At 40.5% G+C, this 18,125-nt stretch overlaps 3 protein-coding genes across 3 annotated transcripts; 1 reads left to right on the top strand and 2 right to left on the bottom strand.

Moving 5' to 3' along the window:
- Positions 1-8,218: 8,218 nt before the first annotated feature.
- On the bottom strand, positions 8,219-14,026 carry LOC307074044 (membrane-spanning 4-domains subfamily A member 15-like). The gene is made up of 7 exons (XM_079734037.1): positions 13,895-14,026; positions 12,643-12,829; positions 11,444-11,560; positions 11,017-11,073; positions 10,494-10,697; positions 9,813-9,935; positions 8,219-8,625 (listed from the first exon to the last, which is right to left on the bottom strand). The coding sequence occupies exons 2-7, from the start codon at positions 12,817-12,819 to the stop codon at positions 8,572-8,574; spliced, it is 732 nt and encodes a 243-aa protein (XP_079590163.1). The 5' UTR covers positions 12,820-12,829; positions 13,895-14,026; the 3' UTR covers positions 8,219-8,571.
- A 267-nt stretch (positions 14,027-14,293) lies between these two features.
- Positions 14,294-14,888, bottom strand: LOC307090033 (1-phosphatidylinositol phosphodiesterase-like; the record flags this gene model as incomplete). The annotated part of the gene is made up of 1 exon (XM_079756563.1): positions 14,294-14,888. The coding sequence occupies one exon, from the start codon at positions 14,886-14,888 to the stop codon at positions 14,307-14,309; it is 582 nt and encodes a 193-aa protein (XP_079612689.1). The 3' UTR covers positions 14,294-14,306.
- A 491-nt stretch (positions 14,889-15,379) lies between these two features.
- Positions 15,380-17,390, top strand: lamtor2 (late endosomal/lysosomal adaptor, MAPK and MTOR activator 2). Its single transcript, XM_079749869.1, has 5 exons — positions 15,380-15,404; positions 15,480-15,580; positions 16,210-16,372; positions 16,466-16,555; positions 16,761-17,390. The coding sequence occupies exons 2-5, from the start codon at positions 15,513-15,515 to the stop codon at positions 16,815-16,817; spliced, it is 378 nt and encodes a 125-aa protein (XP_079605995.1). The 5' UTR covers positions 15,380-15,404; positions 15,480-15,512; the 3' UTR covers positions 16,818-17,390.
- Positions 17,391-18,125: the final 735 nt, after the last annotated feature.

Below are 18,125 nucleotides of genomic sequence, written 5' to 3'. Positions count from 1 at the left end.
TCCAGTCAACGTCTTGGTTTGGAATTACAAGAACTAACAGTTATCATCAACGCGCTTTAGAATGTCATCGCAGAGTGATTTATTATTAGCTGTGAAAGTCCGAGTTGGGATGTCCTGGGATATTCCAACTCATGGAACGTCTCTCGTCCAATCAGAAACAGCTTAATAACTCGATAGAACCCAATTGTTTTATAATATGTATATATATTATGTATGCCAAACATCATACCTAACCCCCCCCCCCCCCCCCCCCCAGACTGGATCGTCTTTTGGTCGAAAAATGATGACTGGATATCTATCCGCAAAAGGGGTTAAAGCTTCTGAAGGCAGAGTGGGCAATGTGTTGAGAAGTATTCATCAACCCTACCACATTGCAAGACAGCAGGTAAGGTCAAATAGCATTGTGTTTCTACATTTCAATGGAACATACGTGTTGAGATTCTAATCATACGAATGAAAGATTATTGAGTTTTTATTATAATGTAATTCTTATATTTTAGGGTGCCCGGAATCTGAACCCCATACCCTACAATGCAGAATACATGGGTCACAAGCTGCATGTAGATCAGAATGAGAAGCTTGTTATGTTGGGAGTGACTCATGTTATGGCTATCGATGGTTTCAGCAAGAAGGTGGTCGGTCACTCCACCATGCCAATAAAGAACAACATCGTGATTTATGAGGAAGTGTACCGGTAAATTAACTTCACAGACTTTGTAAGGTGGAACCCAAAGTTGTCTCCTTAGGAGGACCCAGACTTGAACAAGTACATTAAAAAAGGTTAAAACCTAGATTTGTAATATGGAAATAATTAATTTGGAAAAAACAAAAAACTTTTTCCCTCTTCCAGTTTCTTAGTTCATTTTCCACTTTTACTATTATTGATATCATTCCAATTTTGACAAAAAAATGTAATTGTCACTTTAGCTGGCCATGGCTAAGAGACTGATGCTGTTTATGTATATTTTATGTTTGTCGGTGATTTATCTTCAGGCCTGCTGTTCTTTCCTATGGACTATGGGACCAGGTCAGAGTTGACTGTGGGAAAGAATTATATCTGGCTTTATTCATCCAGGAAAAACTGGCAGAACATCGACACAATACTCAAAGGCAGCCCTACCTTCAGACACCTTCTACAAGGGTAAAATAAATGTGTTGTTAAAAATGAATCCTGGTTTCTTGCCATTGAGGCGTATTTCTAATGAGGGCAGGCAGACTGACACTATCCTTATAACCTGCACAGAACCATGTGATAGAGAGAATGTGGTCGGAGGTGAATGCTTGAGTCAACTACCCTTTGAAGACAGCTGTGGTACAGCTGGTGGACCAGGACGAACTGGACATGGAGGACAACACATCCAGGTATTGTGTGTCAAACCTGACATGCCAGCTGGCTAGGATTGGCATCACAAATGTCGTACAGGCATGGAATGCACACAGGATCCCAGGTATGATTAATTTCATTTTACTGGCTGTATTACAGGCATAACTTGCTAATAAAGCAGTGTAAATTAATTTTGATGTTCTATTGTAGAGTTCAATCTGAAATGGATTCACAAATGTGTAGCTCAAATTGCAACACTGCAAATCCAGTACTTACTGTAGAGGGGCAGATTCAATTAGTAAAACATGTTATTAGTTAGAATCAAGTTTTTTGGACATTGACCATGTTCTTGCTATTTTAGATGACTTCTACAGGTTTGGAGTTGAATGTAAATGAATACATGCTCAAAGCACAGACATTCATCTTTAATTTGAGGGCATTTACATTGGGTGAATTTTGTAGGAATGACCCCCATCTGAATGAAGCTTAGTCATTATTGTCAACTCCAATATGCTGTGAAAGACAACTAAAATAACAAGTCAAAACATCATTGGCAAAATGATTACCTCCCCACAAGTGTAACCCCTTTAATCTCACTACTCACTTTACTGTCTTGCAGGAAGGGGAATACCAAACGAACTGGCTAAAGAAGGGTGTCCTGCAAAACTTTCTGAGGACCTTCTGCCAGTCGGTGCAGTTGCAGCTGACCTGTATCAGCAGGAAATGGGATCAGCCTTGAAAAGAGAATCCATTTGTGGAAGTGATCCTTTCCCCTCTGAAGAAGCCCAACAATGGACTGAAACTGAGTTTGGTTCTCTCTTTGATTTGCTATCCCTCTACCAAAATGTGGTTAACCATAACTATGGCCCTTTTAAAAATGCGGTGAGGTCTCTGATTGATATCACCTCAAGACATGTGCGACCTGTTACACAGTGACCTGCAATGGTCAATGAAGAAGCAGTATACCAAAAATAACATTTTATTACAACAATGATAAAGTGGAAGTTGTCTTTTTTTTCTTTTTTTTTTTTTTTTAAAACGGTCACACACAATATAAACATTACAACAAACAACATCTTTCTGGTCATGTACCCATAATAACATCCAACAAACAAACTGAGGTAGTTCCAGTAATGCAAACATAACAAACAATAACAAACAATTATCTATCAAATCAAATCTATTCAATTATTCTCTCCTTGAAAAGTGACAAGGCAGCAGAGACACCCTTCACTTCATGTATTTTATTTTCAAAGTCTCCTGCCCTGCATTTCAAGCAGTGGTCTGATGTGACTAACCACAGCTCCACACAGGTACGACATCCAATTATCGATTCACAGCATGTGGCAAACATGGGATCTGCCATTACAGCTGCAAGATTAAAAAAATATATATTATAAATTGATGCAGAAAATAATATTTAATTGTTAGCTGCAATATAGAAGGAAATTAACTGTAAGCAATCAGAAGTGTGTTTTATCGCCGAGTGAATGTTGAAGATGGCGATGAACACCCGTGACAGCTGGTCAGCGCAGTGCTTGAGGGTGGCAGGCGGCTATGTTTTGTACTGTAGAATGACCTACTGTTACATATCTTACACGCTCCTTTACACACAAGACATGCAAAGGCTTCCTTTAAGGGCTGCAAACCGACATTTGCCATGATCTCCTCCTTTTGAGACTTGGCCAGCTGAGACTGCTGGTTGATTGAATTAGTGACCTCTTGGAGACTCCCGGCGGCTTGCTTCAGCTGGTCAACACGTCCAAGGACCTCCTGCAGGCTTGAATCTCCATCCCTTCGACTTAAATGTATGAACAGAAAAGAAAGGATTAAAGATTTTTTTAAAATGGTGCATATGAACAAATGTTTGAATATCTTTCTGAATATTTTATAAATCTTTATTTTACTCTGTAAAAGCGTCAACCTATTAGACATTGTTGTCATATAATTGAATCATAATGACTTCATTCATGATCATCACTCAAAAAAGCAGACCAAATTAAGTTCAAATAATAATTATTCTTCCACTCTACTTTCTTTTCTTTTTCCTTTCTTAACTTTTGCATTACACTGGTATTTCCTTCAGGAAGTTTTAGTTCATATATGAATTTGCCTACAGATCAAATGTTGTATTACCTTGTTTTAGCTCTTCTCCCATTCTGAAACTCCACAAAGTCACTTTCAGGCACAGCATATATTTTTCTTGAGTTCTGTTTCCAGAACTGGGAACCTAAGAAGTCAGAAAACATTAACTTCACTTCTGTTTTTAAAAGGGGTCATTGACTTTTTGGGGGTATTTCACACGGTTCCTTACGGTCTCCGAATAGGGTATGTAACATTGGTTGGGCTGTATACAAACACGTGTTATTTATTTGAATGAAACACAGTCAGGGACATGAAATAACGTTAGCCACATTGCCAATAAACTAAACCATCACATCTACCGATAATAGAAACAGGGAGGATACGTTAGCAACAACATAATACTACAGCTTGCGGTTTTAATGAACAAAGGGTCAGAACAGCACCTTTTCAGCTACATCTTCTTAGCAAATCCTGCTTTACATACCTACCGGTTTTTAATTGTGAGATTTGCATATGAAAGAAGTGTCAATGGACTTTAAGGGTTCATTGTACGTACATTTTACCCACTGAACTGTCGTTAATCAACTGTGACAAGGTAAATTTGTTTTTTGCAATCAATGACTCCTTTAAAATCAACATTAAGGTTTATTAGAAATCACAAATTAGAAGCAAGTTTCTGATCATACAACTTACTTCTTGTGCCCTCAGAGTCCATTATTTCGTTTCCTTGGGTGTCCGTCAAGGTAATAGGCTTATCAGAGCCCACGGCATCTTGAACTTTGGCCGAAATTCGTTCAACGCAGGCCTCAGCTTCCAAAAAGCGCACAACTACTGTCCTGGAAGGACTGAGTTTCTCATTAACAATTTCTGCCAGATGGATTGACCTGGGGATAAATCAGACCGTCTTAAAATCACACCTATGGGCCTAAAATGATATTTATATATTATAGGACGAGATTTTAGCAGCAGAGATCAGTTACATATTTAACAAGTAACCTTTGGAATGATCTTCCCTGGAACAAGCTAGCTCCACTAGCTCGTGGAATTCCAGCTCGTGGTGGTGGTGGTGGTGTTTCAGTGGAAAAACCAGCCGCAGAAAAAGATGTGGCAGAAGCAGAAGCCGGTGAGGGTCGGCGCATGAACCCAAAAGCAGGAGCACCAGCAGCGGGTGGAAGGTGCTCTACATCGCCGTGGACCTCATAATGACTGCGATTAGTTAGATTAATTATGGAAAAATGGCCTGCTGGCTCTGGAAATATTGCCGTGTTGGAGTCGTCCGTGATATAAAGACTGCTGCAACTGACCTGTTTAATAGAATTAAATGAAAAATACCATAAAGGATTAAAAAACATTGTAATTAAATAGTACAAATACTAATGCTAATCCCGTGTTTCCATAACAAATATACATCACAGGTCAACATACTTAAAACAATTCATATATATATTAGGGCTGTGAAATGATTAAAAAAAAAAGTGTGGATTAATCTGTGGATTAATCATGATTTATCACATATTACCGATTTTCTCTGTATATTAATCATGACAAAAGACGGATATATACATTTAACATGTTTTCTTTTTTCATTAATGAAAAACTAAAACAATGGTGCTGCAACTCAGCAGTTCTTTAATAATAATAATAATAATTAATTTTATTTGTAACGCACTCTTCAGAAGTTTGTTCAGAAGAATCTCAGAGCGCCAAGTCTTTAGCAGTTCTCTTTGCTTTTCCATATGGAACACCTATATCATCATCCCAAAAAGAATTCGGGCTTTTTAGCTATTGTTTGGTTGAATACAAATGTTTCTTATCTTTTCAAATCAAACAGAAATGATTTGGGCTTCTTAGCCATTGTTTTAGTGGATGGTTGAAAATGTATCTTTATTGTCAAACAACCATTGACCACACCATGACACAATTTAGTCTTCCTTTCGCCAGCTGGTGTGGCAAACTACCTTGTTCACATTCCCTGACAGTAAAGCTGACGGCTTCTTTAGCACCATGTGTCCTGTGACTGACAAGTGACAACAACGTCTTTCACACGGCATCGTGGATGAAGGAGTGGCTAGATATTTGCGAGCCCTGGCAGTTAGATATTTAGCGAACTATGCTAACTAATCAATCTAGTTGAGAGAACATCCCTAAACAGTTATGTCATGTCAACTAGTATTATTACCACTACTAGTACATCACTAGTCTCTCCAACAAATGAGTTAATGTTAAAATCAAAATGTTAATGTTACCGTTTGTAAAATTGCATGTGGGAAGTCAAAAAACTATTTTGCGCTCAAAAAATAGCCGCGGCTATGCTAACATTAACTCATTCTACCTGTCGTAGAATGACATGCCACCAAGCTAAGGCGCTGTGAACTGTGTGAGCATTTTTTTTGCAATGGATAAAAGTGTCAATTATAAGTTGAAAAGTAACATCACCTGAAAAATCCTGCAAATTCTGTCTGCAGACATGTCCTCTTGCTTCATAGTCAGCCGTTTAGGTCCGCGAAACAATATGAAGCTCTCCATTTCCATTCCATGCTTAATTAAATGTAACGGTTAAGCTTGTGAGAGCAACTTCCGGGTCACAACACAAAATCTTCGCAAAATTGAGAAAGAAGATTTCCACGCAGTATTTTAATTCCCGATGTCCATGTTTAAGCACATCAAAGAAAATCAGATAACTGGTCGTTTTACCGTTTTCCGTTTTCTATTATCAAAACAAAATTCGGAAAATGGGTCATTTTCGGAATTTTGTTTTCCTATCTCTATATGGTAATCGGGAAACAGCTCGTTTCCCGATTTTGGTTTTCTCATTTCAAAACGAAAATCCATTGGCCGCAAAGTACACGGACCGTTTTAGATATCTAACCTATTTCCCGCCTAGAGGGCTAGACACCCAAGACGCATTCACTTCCGTGAAGATGAAAAAAACAGCGAGCGAAGAAAAATCGACACTTCAATAATATCAAAACGAAATTTCGATATCGTTTATACTTTATTCAGAATAACAGTTTTAGTTTCATATCAGCTGCGTTTTGAGTTGGTCCCATTGAAGCCGTCTGGCCAGCCTCTGACACTTAAGACATCGTAACTAAATCATTGTTCAACCATTTACCTTCGTTCAAAAAATATAACAAATCTACACACTCGTATCTTCAATAATATCGAAACTGAATTTTGATATCATTTATGCTTTCTTCAGAATCACAGTTAAAGTTTCATATCGGCTTCGTTTCAGTTGGTGTCATTGATTTACGTTGACGCTGGAGGTGAGGACGTTCAGCAGTGTTGCCAGATTGGGCGTTTTTTACCGACCTATTGGCCTACGTTTTGAGGACATTCAGGCAGTGTTGCCAGATTGGGTGGTTTTCCCACCCTATTGGGCTACTTTTAAAAACATACGATTTTGGCGCATGCGCATATCATAACGCATTTGAAGACAGAAACAATGAACATATTATAACTGTGTTGATAAGAAATGACTGTACATTAGAGTGATATGTTGAAATTATGATCAATAGCCTAATAATGACATTATTAAGTAAAAATACATGATGACTTGTTCAAGACTTGAAAAAGCTTGGGACTTGGACTTGGACTCGACTTGGCTTTGGTGTGACTTTGACTTGGACTCGACTTGCCTTTCCCTGTCTTGACTTGGGACTCGACTCGGACTTGACTGCTAAGACTTGGGACTTGCCAAACAGTGACTTTGTCCCATCTCTGGAAAAAAGCCCCGACAGGGCTAACAGGACACCGACGCGAAGCGGAGTTGTCTTGCTTCGCGCTGAAGGTGCTAATTTTCGATACAATTAATTTTTTACCAGCATTCGTAGTGTTGATCAGCAGAGAAAAAGTCAGCCAAAGACGTTGACGTCGCTTAGCAACCGAATACGCTCGGGTTGATAAGTTACCGACTACTTACGGAGTCGTACGAAAGACGTGAATCAGAGGGAACAAATCCACTCTCCAGCAGTCATATGCTTAGCAACGGTCATTATCGAAAATGATTACACGGCTCTTCTTAATGCTGTAGAATGCTCCATTCACTTGAATGGTCCTTTCCGACTTCCGGCGGTCAATTATTTTTTGATAATTGATCGTTGCTAAGCAAATTTGACCGCTATTAAGGAAAATTGATTTTTTGCCTCTGATTCACGTCTTTCGTATCGCTCCGCAAGCAGTCCAGTAACTTATCAACCCGAGCGTATTTGGTTGATAAGCGACGTCAACGTCTTTGGCAAACTATTTCTCTGCTGATCAACACTACGAATGGTAACAAATAAATTGTAAAAAGACACACCGTGTTAAGTTATTTTTTCGTTTTGGCAAGTAGCCATGTAATAAGAGGGATAATGTATAGAACGCCCGTCATTATCGAAAATAAGCCCCTTCAGGGAGAAGCAAGACACCTCCGCTTCGCGTCACTGTCCCGTTCGCCCTGTCGGGGCTTATTTTCCCGATAATGACCGGCGTTCTATTCATTATACCTTACATAATTGACCGCCGGAAGTCGGGAAGGATCATGCAAGTGTACGTAGCGTTCCACAGCAATGAGAAGATGAACATAATGATACAGTGTGATGTAACATGAAACGATATTATAACGTGGTAGAGGATAGCTATTTCATAATAATATTGCGTGATTGGCATGGTGCTAATAAGTATATTAAACTAGAGTTTAATAGTATCTTATTAATACTTACAATAAGGAAAGCCAAGAAAGAAGGAATAACAGTTTTGTCTCAATTGCTGCTCCTGTTGGAACGAGTTATAATATTGCTTCATGCAAATGCAAAGACAACTCCATTCATTTTGTAATCAAATGTATTATCATTCAGTCATAAAATACAAATATATGTATTGTACATGAAGTTATTTTATGTTTAATTTGATTAGCATTGCCAAAAAATGTTTTGCTAAAGTCGGTTATAATGTTAGTAGTAGGCCTATGTCAGAAAAAAGGAAAACCTGTTTAGCTTAGAGCCAGAAACACAATCCATGTACGTAATGTCTCTATTACATATCTTCCCTGTATTTCATATAGAATTATAAGCTATGACAGATCTCTATATTGAATTGGTTACCCGTATTTAATATAGGATGATAACATATGATGTAGTATTGCCCCTGGCTGCAGTACCAATGTTGGCCTCACAGCCTCAGTAGGCAGGCTTCTCAGTCAGGAGAGGTGTGTAGTGTTCGATGTCTTCAATCTACACACACACACACACACACACACACACACACACACACACACACACACACACACACACACAAACACACACACACACACACACACAAAGGATAATTAAGACATTATGGTCTAAATGGTTAGAATTTGATTGTGGTTAATAGATATAAATATATTACAGCAGTAACAAGATAGTAGGCCTATGTCAGAAAAAAGGAAAACCTGATTAGCTTAGAGCCAGAAACACAATCCATGTACGTAATGTCTCTATTACATATCTTCCCTGTATTTCATATAGAATTATAAGCTATGACAGATCTCTGTATTGAATTGGTTACCCATATTTAATATAGGATGATAACATATGATGTAGTATTGCCCCTGGCTGCAGTACCAATGTTGGCCTCACAGCCTCAGTAGGCATGCTTCTCAGTCAGGAGAGGTGTGTAGTGTTCAATGTCTTCGATGTACCATCAGATAGACAGTATATTTACTGTCTATCTGATGGTACAGGTGGACAATTTTTCTCCTCTTCCTCTTTACTGACCTGGTCCTCATCCTCCTCCTTCTCTTCCTCCTCCTAACTGTTCCTGGTCCTCCTCCTAACTGTACCTGGTTCTCCTCCTCCTAACTGAACCTGGTTCTCCTCCTCCTAACTGAACCTGGTTCTCCTCCTCCTAACTGAACCAGGTTCTCCTCCTCCTATCTGTACCAGGTTCTCCTCCTCCTAACTGTAGCAGGTTCTCCTCCTCCTAACTGTACCAGGTTCTCCTCCTCCTAACTGTACCTGGTTCTCCTCCTATCTGTACCAGGTTCTCCTCCTCCTATCTGTACCAGGTTCTCCTCCTCCTAACTGAACCTGGTTCTCCTCCTCCTAACTGAACCAGGTTCTCCTCCTCCTAACTGAACCTGGTTCTCCTCCTCCTATCTGTACCAGGTTCTCCTCCTCCTAACTGAACCTGGTGCTCCTCCTCCTAACTGAACCTGGTTCTCCTCCTCCTATCTGTACCAGGTTCTCCTCCTCCTATCTGTACCAGGTTCTCCTCCTCCTAACTGTAGCTGGTTCTCCTCCTCCTAACTGTACCAGGTTCTCCTCCTCCTATCTGTACCAGGTTCTCCTCCTCCTAACTGAACCTGGTTCTCCTCCTCCTATCTGTACCAGGTTCTCATCCTCCTAACTGAACCTGGTTCTCCTCCTCCTATCTCTACCTTTTTCTCCTTCTTGAAGCCCTTTTTTATGGCTTTGATTCCCAGGACAACGCAGGAGATGGAAAGACAGAGCTGGAGAACTGAGAGAATGATCAGTAGACCGTTGACTCCGCGTAGAATCGCCTGCAATACAAACATCATATTATTATGAATATGAATACAAATAATAATAACCTGCTAGAACCCCCTTGAACACAAACACGAATTTATGTTATTAATATTAATGCAATTAATAAACTGCTAGAACCCCCTGGAACATGTCACAAAATATTTATAATGATAGTATATAAGTATAGACTGTAAATTAAAGGATAGTTTCATTATTTTGGACCAAAAGGCCTATTCACAGACTTTCCAGCATGTTTCATGCTGGAAAGACATCATTTCGCACAAAAATAGATGGGATGTTAAAGGGCCATTTGTTTTTGAATAAATAGTTATTCAAAAAGTTCATGGGGATTTGTTATGTTTCACATTGGTATTTTTCTCTGTTGTTTGAGTGTATTTATAATAGTTAGATGTGGTGTGTTAACAGTAGTGAGATTATAATTGTTAGATATAGTGTATTAACAATAGTGAGTTTATAATGGTTTGATATAGTGTATTTATAAAAGTGAGGAATATAATTGTAAGATCAAGTGTATGAATAATGAGATCATAAATAATGATATTAATAATGACCTTGATGATGCTGAGGCCCTCAAGACATTTCTCCATATCTGAGCTGTAGTTGATGGCGGTGCTGTTCCTATGGTGGTAGTAGTAGCGGTTAATTTCGCAGGGCCAACTGCTGCGTTCTCCATCATAGAGGTTGATGGAGTACAGCACCACGGCTGTGATGGAGATCCCAATTCCAGACAGTTGAGCAGTCACACTGGACACCACCTGGACATACACAGCTAGAGCTTTACACAACTGGACATACACAACTAGAACTTTACACACCTGGACATACACTACCTGAGCTTAACACCCCTGGAGATAAAACGTTTTTGCCAAATATGCCCCTCTTCTGCCCGCCTTTTTCCCGGCATGGTCTGCGTGTTTACACTGACCGAGGTAATTTACCGGCTTGATTTCGCACCCCAATTTACCCTCTTGGACCATACACATATCAGGAATTTAATTTTCATGTAAATGCGATTAGACGGCTTTGCGGTTTCAGGGGCGGGACTTGGGAAGAGGTGCTGCGCATGAGACTCACCAAACAAAGACTGGGAAACTTCTCAGACAGGATGCACAGGAGGCCAAACACGATGAACTGGAGGGAAGAAAATACATGAGAGTACCTATGTGTGTGTGTAGTATGAGTAGTGAACTGAATACTATTATGAGTACCAAAGTGAGTAGTAAACCGAGTACTATAATGAGCAGTAAACTGAGTACTATAACGAGTAGTAAACTGAGTAATATAATGAGTAGTAAACTGAGGAATATAATGAGTAGTAAACTAAGTACTATAATGAGTAGTAAACTAAGTACTATAATGAGTAGTAAACTGAGTACTATAATGAGTAGTAAACTACGTACTATAGTGAGTAGTAAACTGAGTACTATAGTGAGTAGTAAACTGAGTACTATAGTGAGTAGTACATTGAGTAGTATAGAGAGGAAGAGGATGATCTCCTCACCAGGGACCCCATCCAGAAGGGGAAGTAGCCTAACTCCCATAACAGGTAGCTTGACCCGTTGGTAGAGAGGACCCCTCCAAGACCAATGTTGATCAGGCCCACCATCATCTGCATCGCCTGACAAATCACACACCTTAAGTTTGTTCAAATCCCACCTGACTTTTGATGGTAACAAAAACAGAACGATCTCCATGCCTTCTCTCAAAGACAAAGCTTACACTAAATAAATGACGTCAAAGATTTCAGGGTTAGCCCCGGATCATCTCAAACTATATCGATTGTGTCAGGATTCCCAGCTAGTCTGCAGTCACACATCGTTCTACTAGAAGTGCACAACAAACCCATAATACCAACATACAATATCTTTGACCAACGCAGTCGATTGGATATGGCTATTGTTGAGACAAGAAAGATAATACCGATTTTATGAAAAACATTTGGAATACTTTGAAAACTAAATACTGGTAAATACCCAATGTACACATGCATGTGTCCTCCTGAAACATGCACTGATAGTTTGTTGAAAGAAACATTTCAGTGGACGTCTTGTGTTGGATCGTTGGTTGAACCAGATCATCCCGAATGCAGCCTTGTTTGGAGCGCTGCGCTCCGACCAAGACAGAAACAACCGAGGAGGTATTGGTTAAAACCAACCGGGAGTCCCAAGAGGTGGATTCAAATGTTTGTTTTGTAGCTTATCAATAATTTTTTTCATGACACAAATGCGTCGGTACAGTGGGCCCATTAAATAACCGATTTGATATTGGAAGTGTGTGCTGTCTTAGCGCCCTGTGTTCATACATGATCATACAGAGCACAGAAGGTACACGTGTTGCGAGAGGTGAACTCACCCCCAGAGCTGAGGGGTAGGGGTAAACTTACCACCAGAGCTGAGTCTGAGGTGTAAACTAACCCCCAGAGCTGAGTGGGAGGTAAACTAACCCCCAGAGCTAAGTGGGAGGTGTAAACTAACCCCCAGAGCTAAGTGGGAGGTGTAAACTAACCCCCAGAGCTGAGTGGGAGTGGGAGGTGTAAACTAACCCCCAGAGCTAAGTGGGAGGTGTAAACTAACCCCCAGAGCTGAGTGGGAGTGGGAGGTGTAAACTAGGTGTAAACTAACCCCCAGAGCTGAGTGGTAGGGGTAAACTAACCCCCAGAGCTGAGTGGGAGTGGGAGGTGTAAACTAGGTGTAAACTAACCCCCAGAGCTGAGTGGGAGGTCCCCAGGACTGAGCGTAGTTTCTGGGACACGTTGCAGCACACCGGGCTGTAGCAGAGTGCCTTCAGGATCTGACACAGCGGAGGACAAGCGCTTCCAGGGTCAGAGGTCATGGTCATCACCGTCACCCCCTCGCTTTTGGTCATGGACAGAGACATGATGTCCCTCCTGGAACAAACAAAATCCATGAGCTTTCTATGCAACAATAGAATATCGTCATTAATATCATCAAAAGAATGGCGGGGGGGACATCTTATGGTCTTATATTTGGTCTGGGCATAGTACAGTTTAATTCAATTTAATTGTAATGATGAAAAGTAGGAAATACAAGATAAAAGTAATATTCCCATGGTGCAGTAGTTTGTGTTTCCTAGATATAAGCCTTGGTTCATTTAGACAAATACATATTTTAAGAAATTATGATTGATGAACAGAAAAATCAGGAAATGATATCTTCCCTCATTAATGATTATGATTGTGAAATGTTATGGCCGTTACTGTTATAAAGACTTTCAAATTGGATTGTGAATAGTTTCCACACTGCCCAGGTCTATATAATCTCATCATTCAATGGCAGGATTTACAAAAAATGTATCATATTTGAAAGTTATGAAATACATTTCACGTGTAGAACTTCTGACATTTGGGGTATATAATTTGTTAAACATTCTGTCAACATGAATCCAAAGAAATAATTTCAGTTTCTAAAAAAGTAGCCCTACATTAGTAAATCATATTTGCATTTTAAATAACGTACTTCTCTGTTCAACCCCAATACATCCAGTAGCCTACAGCCCGCAAATACTCCGCGCTGAAGTTGATTTTCTATTATGCATTGAGTATATTTCACTAGGTTTAATAGGTTTATTCCAATAGAAAGTAGCCTATTCATAATCAACCATTTTTAATATTGTTTTTGCTGACACATGATCGCTACTCTGGTTGAAAACCGGCCCAACGTGGCCGTTCGTATACGCCATCCTATCCGTATGCCAACATCGCAATCAGGAAAACTGGAATCATCCTGTTAAATAAACTTTTATAAATCGCATGATGACACATATTTGTAAGTTTATTAGCAAGAAAAATATTTATGAGTTATTTTTTCAACACAATTTCATCATTTTAAGAAACTACTGTCTACTGATCTACTGTTACTCAAAATAAATGCAACCTTGTGAAAACGAAACAAAAACGCAAATTCTGCCATACAGCGAAGTGGATTCTTCTCACCTGTTCGGTTTGAGTCTTTCTGTAGTTTATAAACGATTTTACCCTGACTGTGACTCGAGCCTGTTACTAACTGAAGGTTTAGTCACTCTTATTGCGCAGTTGCGCACTTCGTAGATCATAACAATAACAGACTCAGACCGAGCCCAATGCTTCCCGGTAGAACCGCCCCCCTTAACCCTTTATATTCTTATTCCGTTAAAAAAGAACGACAAAACACAAAATAAATCCGTATTCAGAAACTTTTATTTGAATGAAGTTAAGTAAATAATCCAGCCAAAATACAATAATCGATAAATGTAGGCGAACCAAATATCTATCAATTTTTTGATTAAAACAAATTGTTATTGAAACACCTATCGGTTAGTTTCATTGATAATACAATCAGTTAACTTATGAATCCTGAGCCATGATCTTAACACCAGTTTAGGTTGATGATAGTTTGGATGAGGTCGAACCCGGGGAAGTCCATAGCGAGCACCCCGAAGCAGGGTCTGGGGTGGTTGGGGGTGTACTGACTCAGGAAGTGGTCCAGCCAGGGGTTCACCTTCTCCGCCACGCGCCGGGGGTTTAAAAACATCCCCCAGAAGGTTCCGAACCCTGTGCCGCTGGAGTGGCTCACCACGATGTTATCTCCTCTGCACTCGGCCGCCGCTTGCTTCAGCACTTTGGCCAGCGAGTCCTCCTTGTCCTTGATCTCCGACACGCGTTCGTCTCCGCTCCCCTCCGCCAGCAGGGGCACTCCCAGGGCGAAGGAATTCTTCTGGACCAGCACCACCTTCCCCCGGACCTCCCTCATGGTGGGCATGCCAGAACTCACCCAGACGCGCTGCTCCGGCCCAACCAGTTCCTGCACCATGCGGTGGACCCTGTCGTGCTCGGACATCTCAGAGAGGACATGGAGCAGGACCGCCTCGCTGGGGTACTGCGACAGGAAGGCCAGGGTGGTGTCCAGGACCTCCTGTAGGGTGTAATGTTGGTATATGATACCCTGCATCACGTACAGGGTGTTCCCCAATGTCAATCCCCTGTAGTATTTCTCCTACAGGGGATTGACAAAGTTCTATCTATTGAACAGAAATAAACACTTGGTCATACTTTACGTACCCTACCACAGCATTGGCCTACAGAATGCCACAGATATATTTTAAGCATGGGACTGAATGCCACACAAATATGTAATTATGTTTTTGCATGTTTGCAACGTTTAAAAGTTCAGGAAAAAGGATATGCCTCTACTGGTGTTGCTTAAGCCAATAGCCTTTTGAGGCAGTGTTGTTTCTTAATATTAATGTTAAGGTCCAACAAAGCTTACTATCATACATTAGTCACCATGTCTGTGGACACATTTGTTATGCAGCCACATGTTAATACACCCCCCCCCCCCCATCGCCAAAATCTCACTCTGAACTCAGTTCAAAAGTTGAGAGCCCTGAAGACAACTACTACTGGTAAATGAGCGCAGATCTACTACAACTCCCACAATGCATTGTGAGGAACAGAGAAACATCAGGTGACAAAACTGCTAACTCGCTTTTCCTTCTGTATTTTTTCATGTAGGATTTAGTAGTAACGGTGTATTTCACAGTGTCATTTAGTCCCGTCCAGTCACTGAGGAGCGATGTTACGACCGAAGGCGCTGACGCAGGTCCTCAGCCAGGCGAACACTAATGGAGTACAGAGCACCCTGTAAGTAGGCTAACCGAAGCTAACACACTGAGTCGGCTAACTGAATCCAGTACAATGTGATTAATTGGAGCCAGGGGTTGTTGGTACAGGTAAACGGATGAAGAAGCAAACGGCTGCTGCTATGTGTTGTTGCCTCGCTGATGTTACTGTAGTACGTGTTTAATTTATAGAAGAATGGTCTTAATAAACCGACATACAAAAACCTTGCTGATATAAGAAAAGCGGAAAAAACATTCCATTTGGTTAGTGATATTAATGGTAACGTGAACTGACTGGAAAGCTGGAGCATTTGAGAGTTGTTGGGTTGTAGTGCGATATTGTGCAACACAATAACCCCAAATAAACTCCACTCCCTTTATGCCCCGTGATGTTCTCCGAAGTGTCGCACTTGGCGTTTCAAGCATCTGTGATTGACAGGCAAAATAGGTTACCCGAACCAATTAGGGATGCGAAAGCCTGGTTAGTCGGATGAAGTGGTAACTAATTAATAACTAATAATTACGTTCAAATTATAGCAATTACATTTGACCTACAGTACCTTTTTAAATCACAGACAGGGAAGAAATGATGTGGTGGCTATATGAGATGGATTCAGTTTTAAATTCAGTTTTGTGAACTTTTTTGAATAGTTTACTCAACAACGAGGGATCCCTGCTGGCTTACTCTGGCTATGGCGACACCGACGCCAGAGTCACCGCGGCCATCGCCAGCAACATCTGGGCAGCATACGACAAGAATGGGCACCAAGCCTTCAATGAGGACAAGCTCAAGTTCATCCTGATGGACTGCATGGTGAGAGGCGAGCTAGCTGTAGCATGTTCTTTTATTTTGTGGCTCTTTATTCTCTGTCTCCTTTTTAATTGTACTTTCTCTCCTTTCTTTCAGGAGGGCAGAGTCGCTATCACCAGGGTGGCGAACCTGCTGCTGTGCATGTACGCTAAAGAAACTGTTGGTTTTGGAATGCTGAAAGCTAAGGTAAGCTATACAGGTAGCATGTACGCGGAATAAACCATTGGCTTTGGATGTATTGATAATGTGTTATTGATAAGGTATTGTTATTTAGTACTGATATTGCATCATAATATGGTTATTTATTGAAAATGTATCATTATGCATTGATGATTCACTGCTACTATTTTGGTAATGTATGTTGGTATTGATGAAGTTGCTCTACTTTCAGGCGGAGGCTCTGGTGGATTACCTGGAGGAGCCCTTGACCCAAGTGGCAGCCTCCTAGCAGGGTCCGACACCCTACTCTGCCCCTCCCCTCCGCTGCCAGCAACCCCTCTCCTTGGCCCAGCCAACCCTCCTCCCCTCGAAGCCTCCTCCTCTCCTCAGAATCTCTTCGTCAGCGCTCTTCCTCCGCTCCTCAGCACCTCCTCTCCTCTGGAGCGTGATACATGGACTGCTTTGGCGTTAAAAGGACTGTTTCCCTGTGTATTCAGAGATTTGATTTGTATGTATTTGGTCGTCTATTTACGTTTATTAAACTTCTGTTAGTTTATCTCTTGCTTCCATTGGAAGAAAATGATTTAGTGACACTGATGCAGCTGAACAGCAAATGCATCTCCAAATGATTGCATGTTCACTTGTGAGTTTCTGGTGAGGGTTTGGCCAAATAAAAATATTCTGTAGAATTTAAAATTTTGTGTGATCATCTATCTATATAATATATAGTATGTAATATATAGTAAAGTATGATCATCAAGGAATACAAAGACACCTGGAAACCGTGATTCAAAATGTTTTTGTGTTCTATTTTCATAATAAAATTGCAGATGTGCTTGACGATTGTATAATAAAGTGTCGTTTACAACACCATGCGTGTTTTTGTTGAACTGAGGATTTGTGGTGTGCTTTTCAGAAGACCCATCCTGCTCTGCAAGTTCATCACTGAATACTTCAGCAGAACCCATCAAAATAACCATGCTTAAAGGGCTTGACAACAGAATTCCGTAGTTACATTTTTTCACTCCTGGCTATGTAGCCGAGAATGGTAAAAATACTATAAACACGTGGCAAAGCCAGTGAAAAATATGCATCCACTCACACATACACACATTATGGAGATGGTGCAGCTAAACTTAGCTACGTTTTAGGCTTGGAAGAAGTGCAAACAACTCAGAACAGCGATCCTGAGTTTTTCCATGGATGAGATTATTATCTGACCTTGAGATTTTTCTAAATAAACCTTTTGATATTTAACTGACAAGCTATTTGGTAGGTAGTGGATACATCCACCTGTGTTTTGTCATGGCCTTTTTAGGTTTGTAGATCCTGTAAATTTAGAGGGTACAAAAAAGGGCAGAAGTGGACCAATTCATCAAGCCATGTTTTATTTTTTTATGTTACTAATACAACTAATAGTTTTTCCAATTGCTATTGTATTCTCCTGCCAGTCGGCATTTTTAGTAACTCCCATACGTTTGATCACAATTAAAGCATGCAGGGAAAATTAACATAAGGAAGTTTAAAAGTAAATGGAGACCCTAATGTTTTTCCAGCAGGTGGCTATGTTACATCGCTTAGCGTCTCCGAATGTTAG

The sequence above is a fragment of the Pollachius pollachius genome, assembly GCF_949987615.1.
Source record: "Pollachius pollachius genome assembly, chromosome: 1".
NCBI lineage: Eukaryota > Metazoa > Chordata > Actinopteri > Gadiformes > Gadidae > Pollachius > Pollachius pollachius.
The sequence above is the reverse complement of the archived record's forward strand: the minus strand, read 5'-3'. Positions and strand labels throughout refer to the sequence as shown.

Excerpts from the sequence above, each read along its gene's own strand:
- lamtor2 (XM_079749869.1), top strand. The coding sequence starts at position 15,513 with ATGTTACGACCGAAGGCGCTGACGCAGGTCCTCAGCCAGGCGAACACT. Across the intron at positions 15,581-16,209 it reads AATGGAGTACAGAGCACCCT|TTTACTCAACAACGAGGGAT; the intron begins GTAAGTAGGCTA and ends TTTTTTGAATAG. Across the intron at positions 16,556-16,760 it reads TTGGAATGCTGAAAGCTAAG|GCGGAGGCTCTGGTGGATTA; the intron begins GTAAGCTATACA and ends CTCTACTTTCAG.
- LOC307074044 (XM_079734037.1), bottom strand. The coding sequence starts at position 12,819 with ATGTCTCTGTCCATGACCAAAAGCGAGGGGGTGACGGTGATGACCATG. Across the intron at positions 11,561-12,642 it reads CCTCCCACTCAGCTCTGGGG|GCGATGCAGATGATGGTGGG; the intron begins GTTAGTTTACAC and ends GTGATTTGTCAG. Across the intron at positions 10,698-11,016 it reads AGTTTCCCAGTCTTTGTTTG|GTGGTGTCCAGTGTGACTGC; the intron begins GTGAGTCTCATG and ends GTGTATGTCCAG.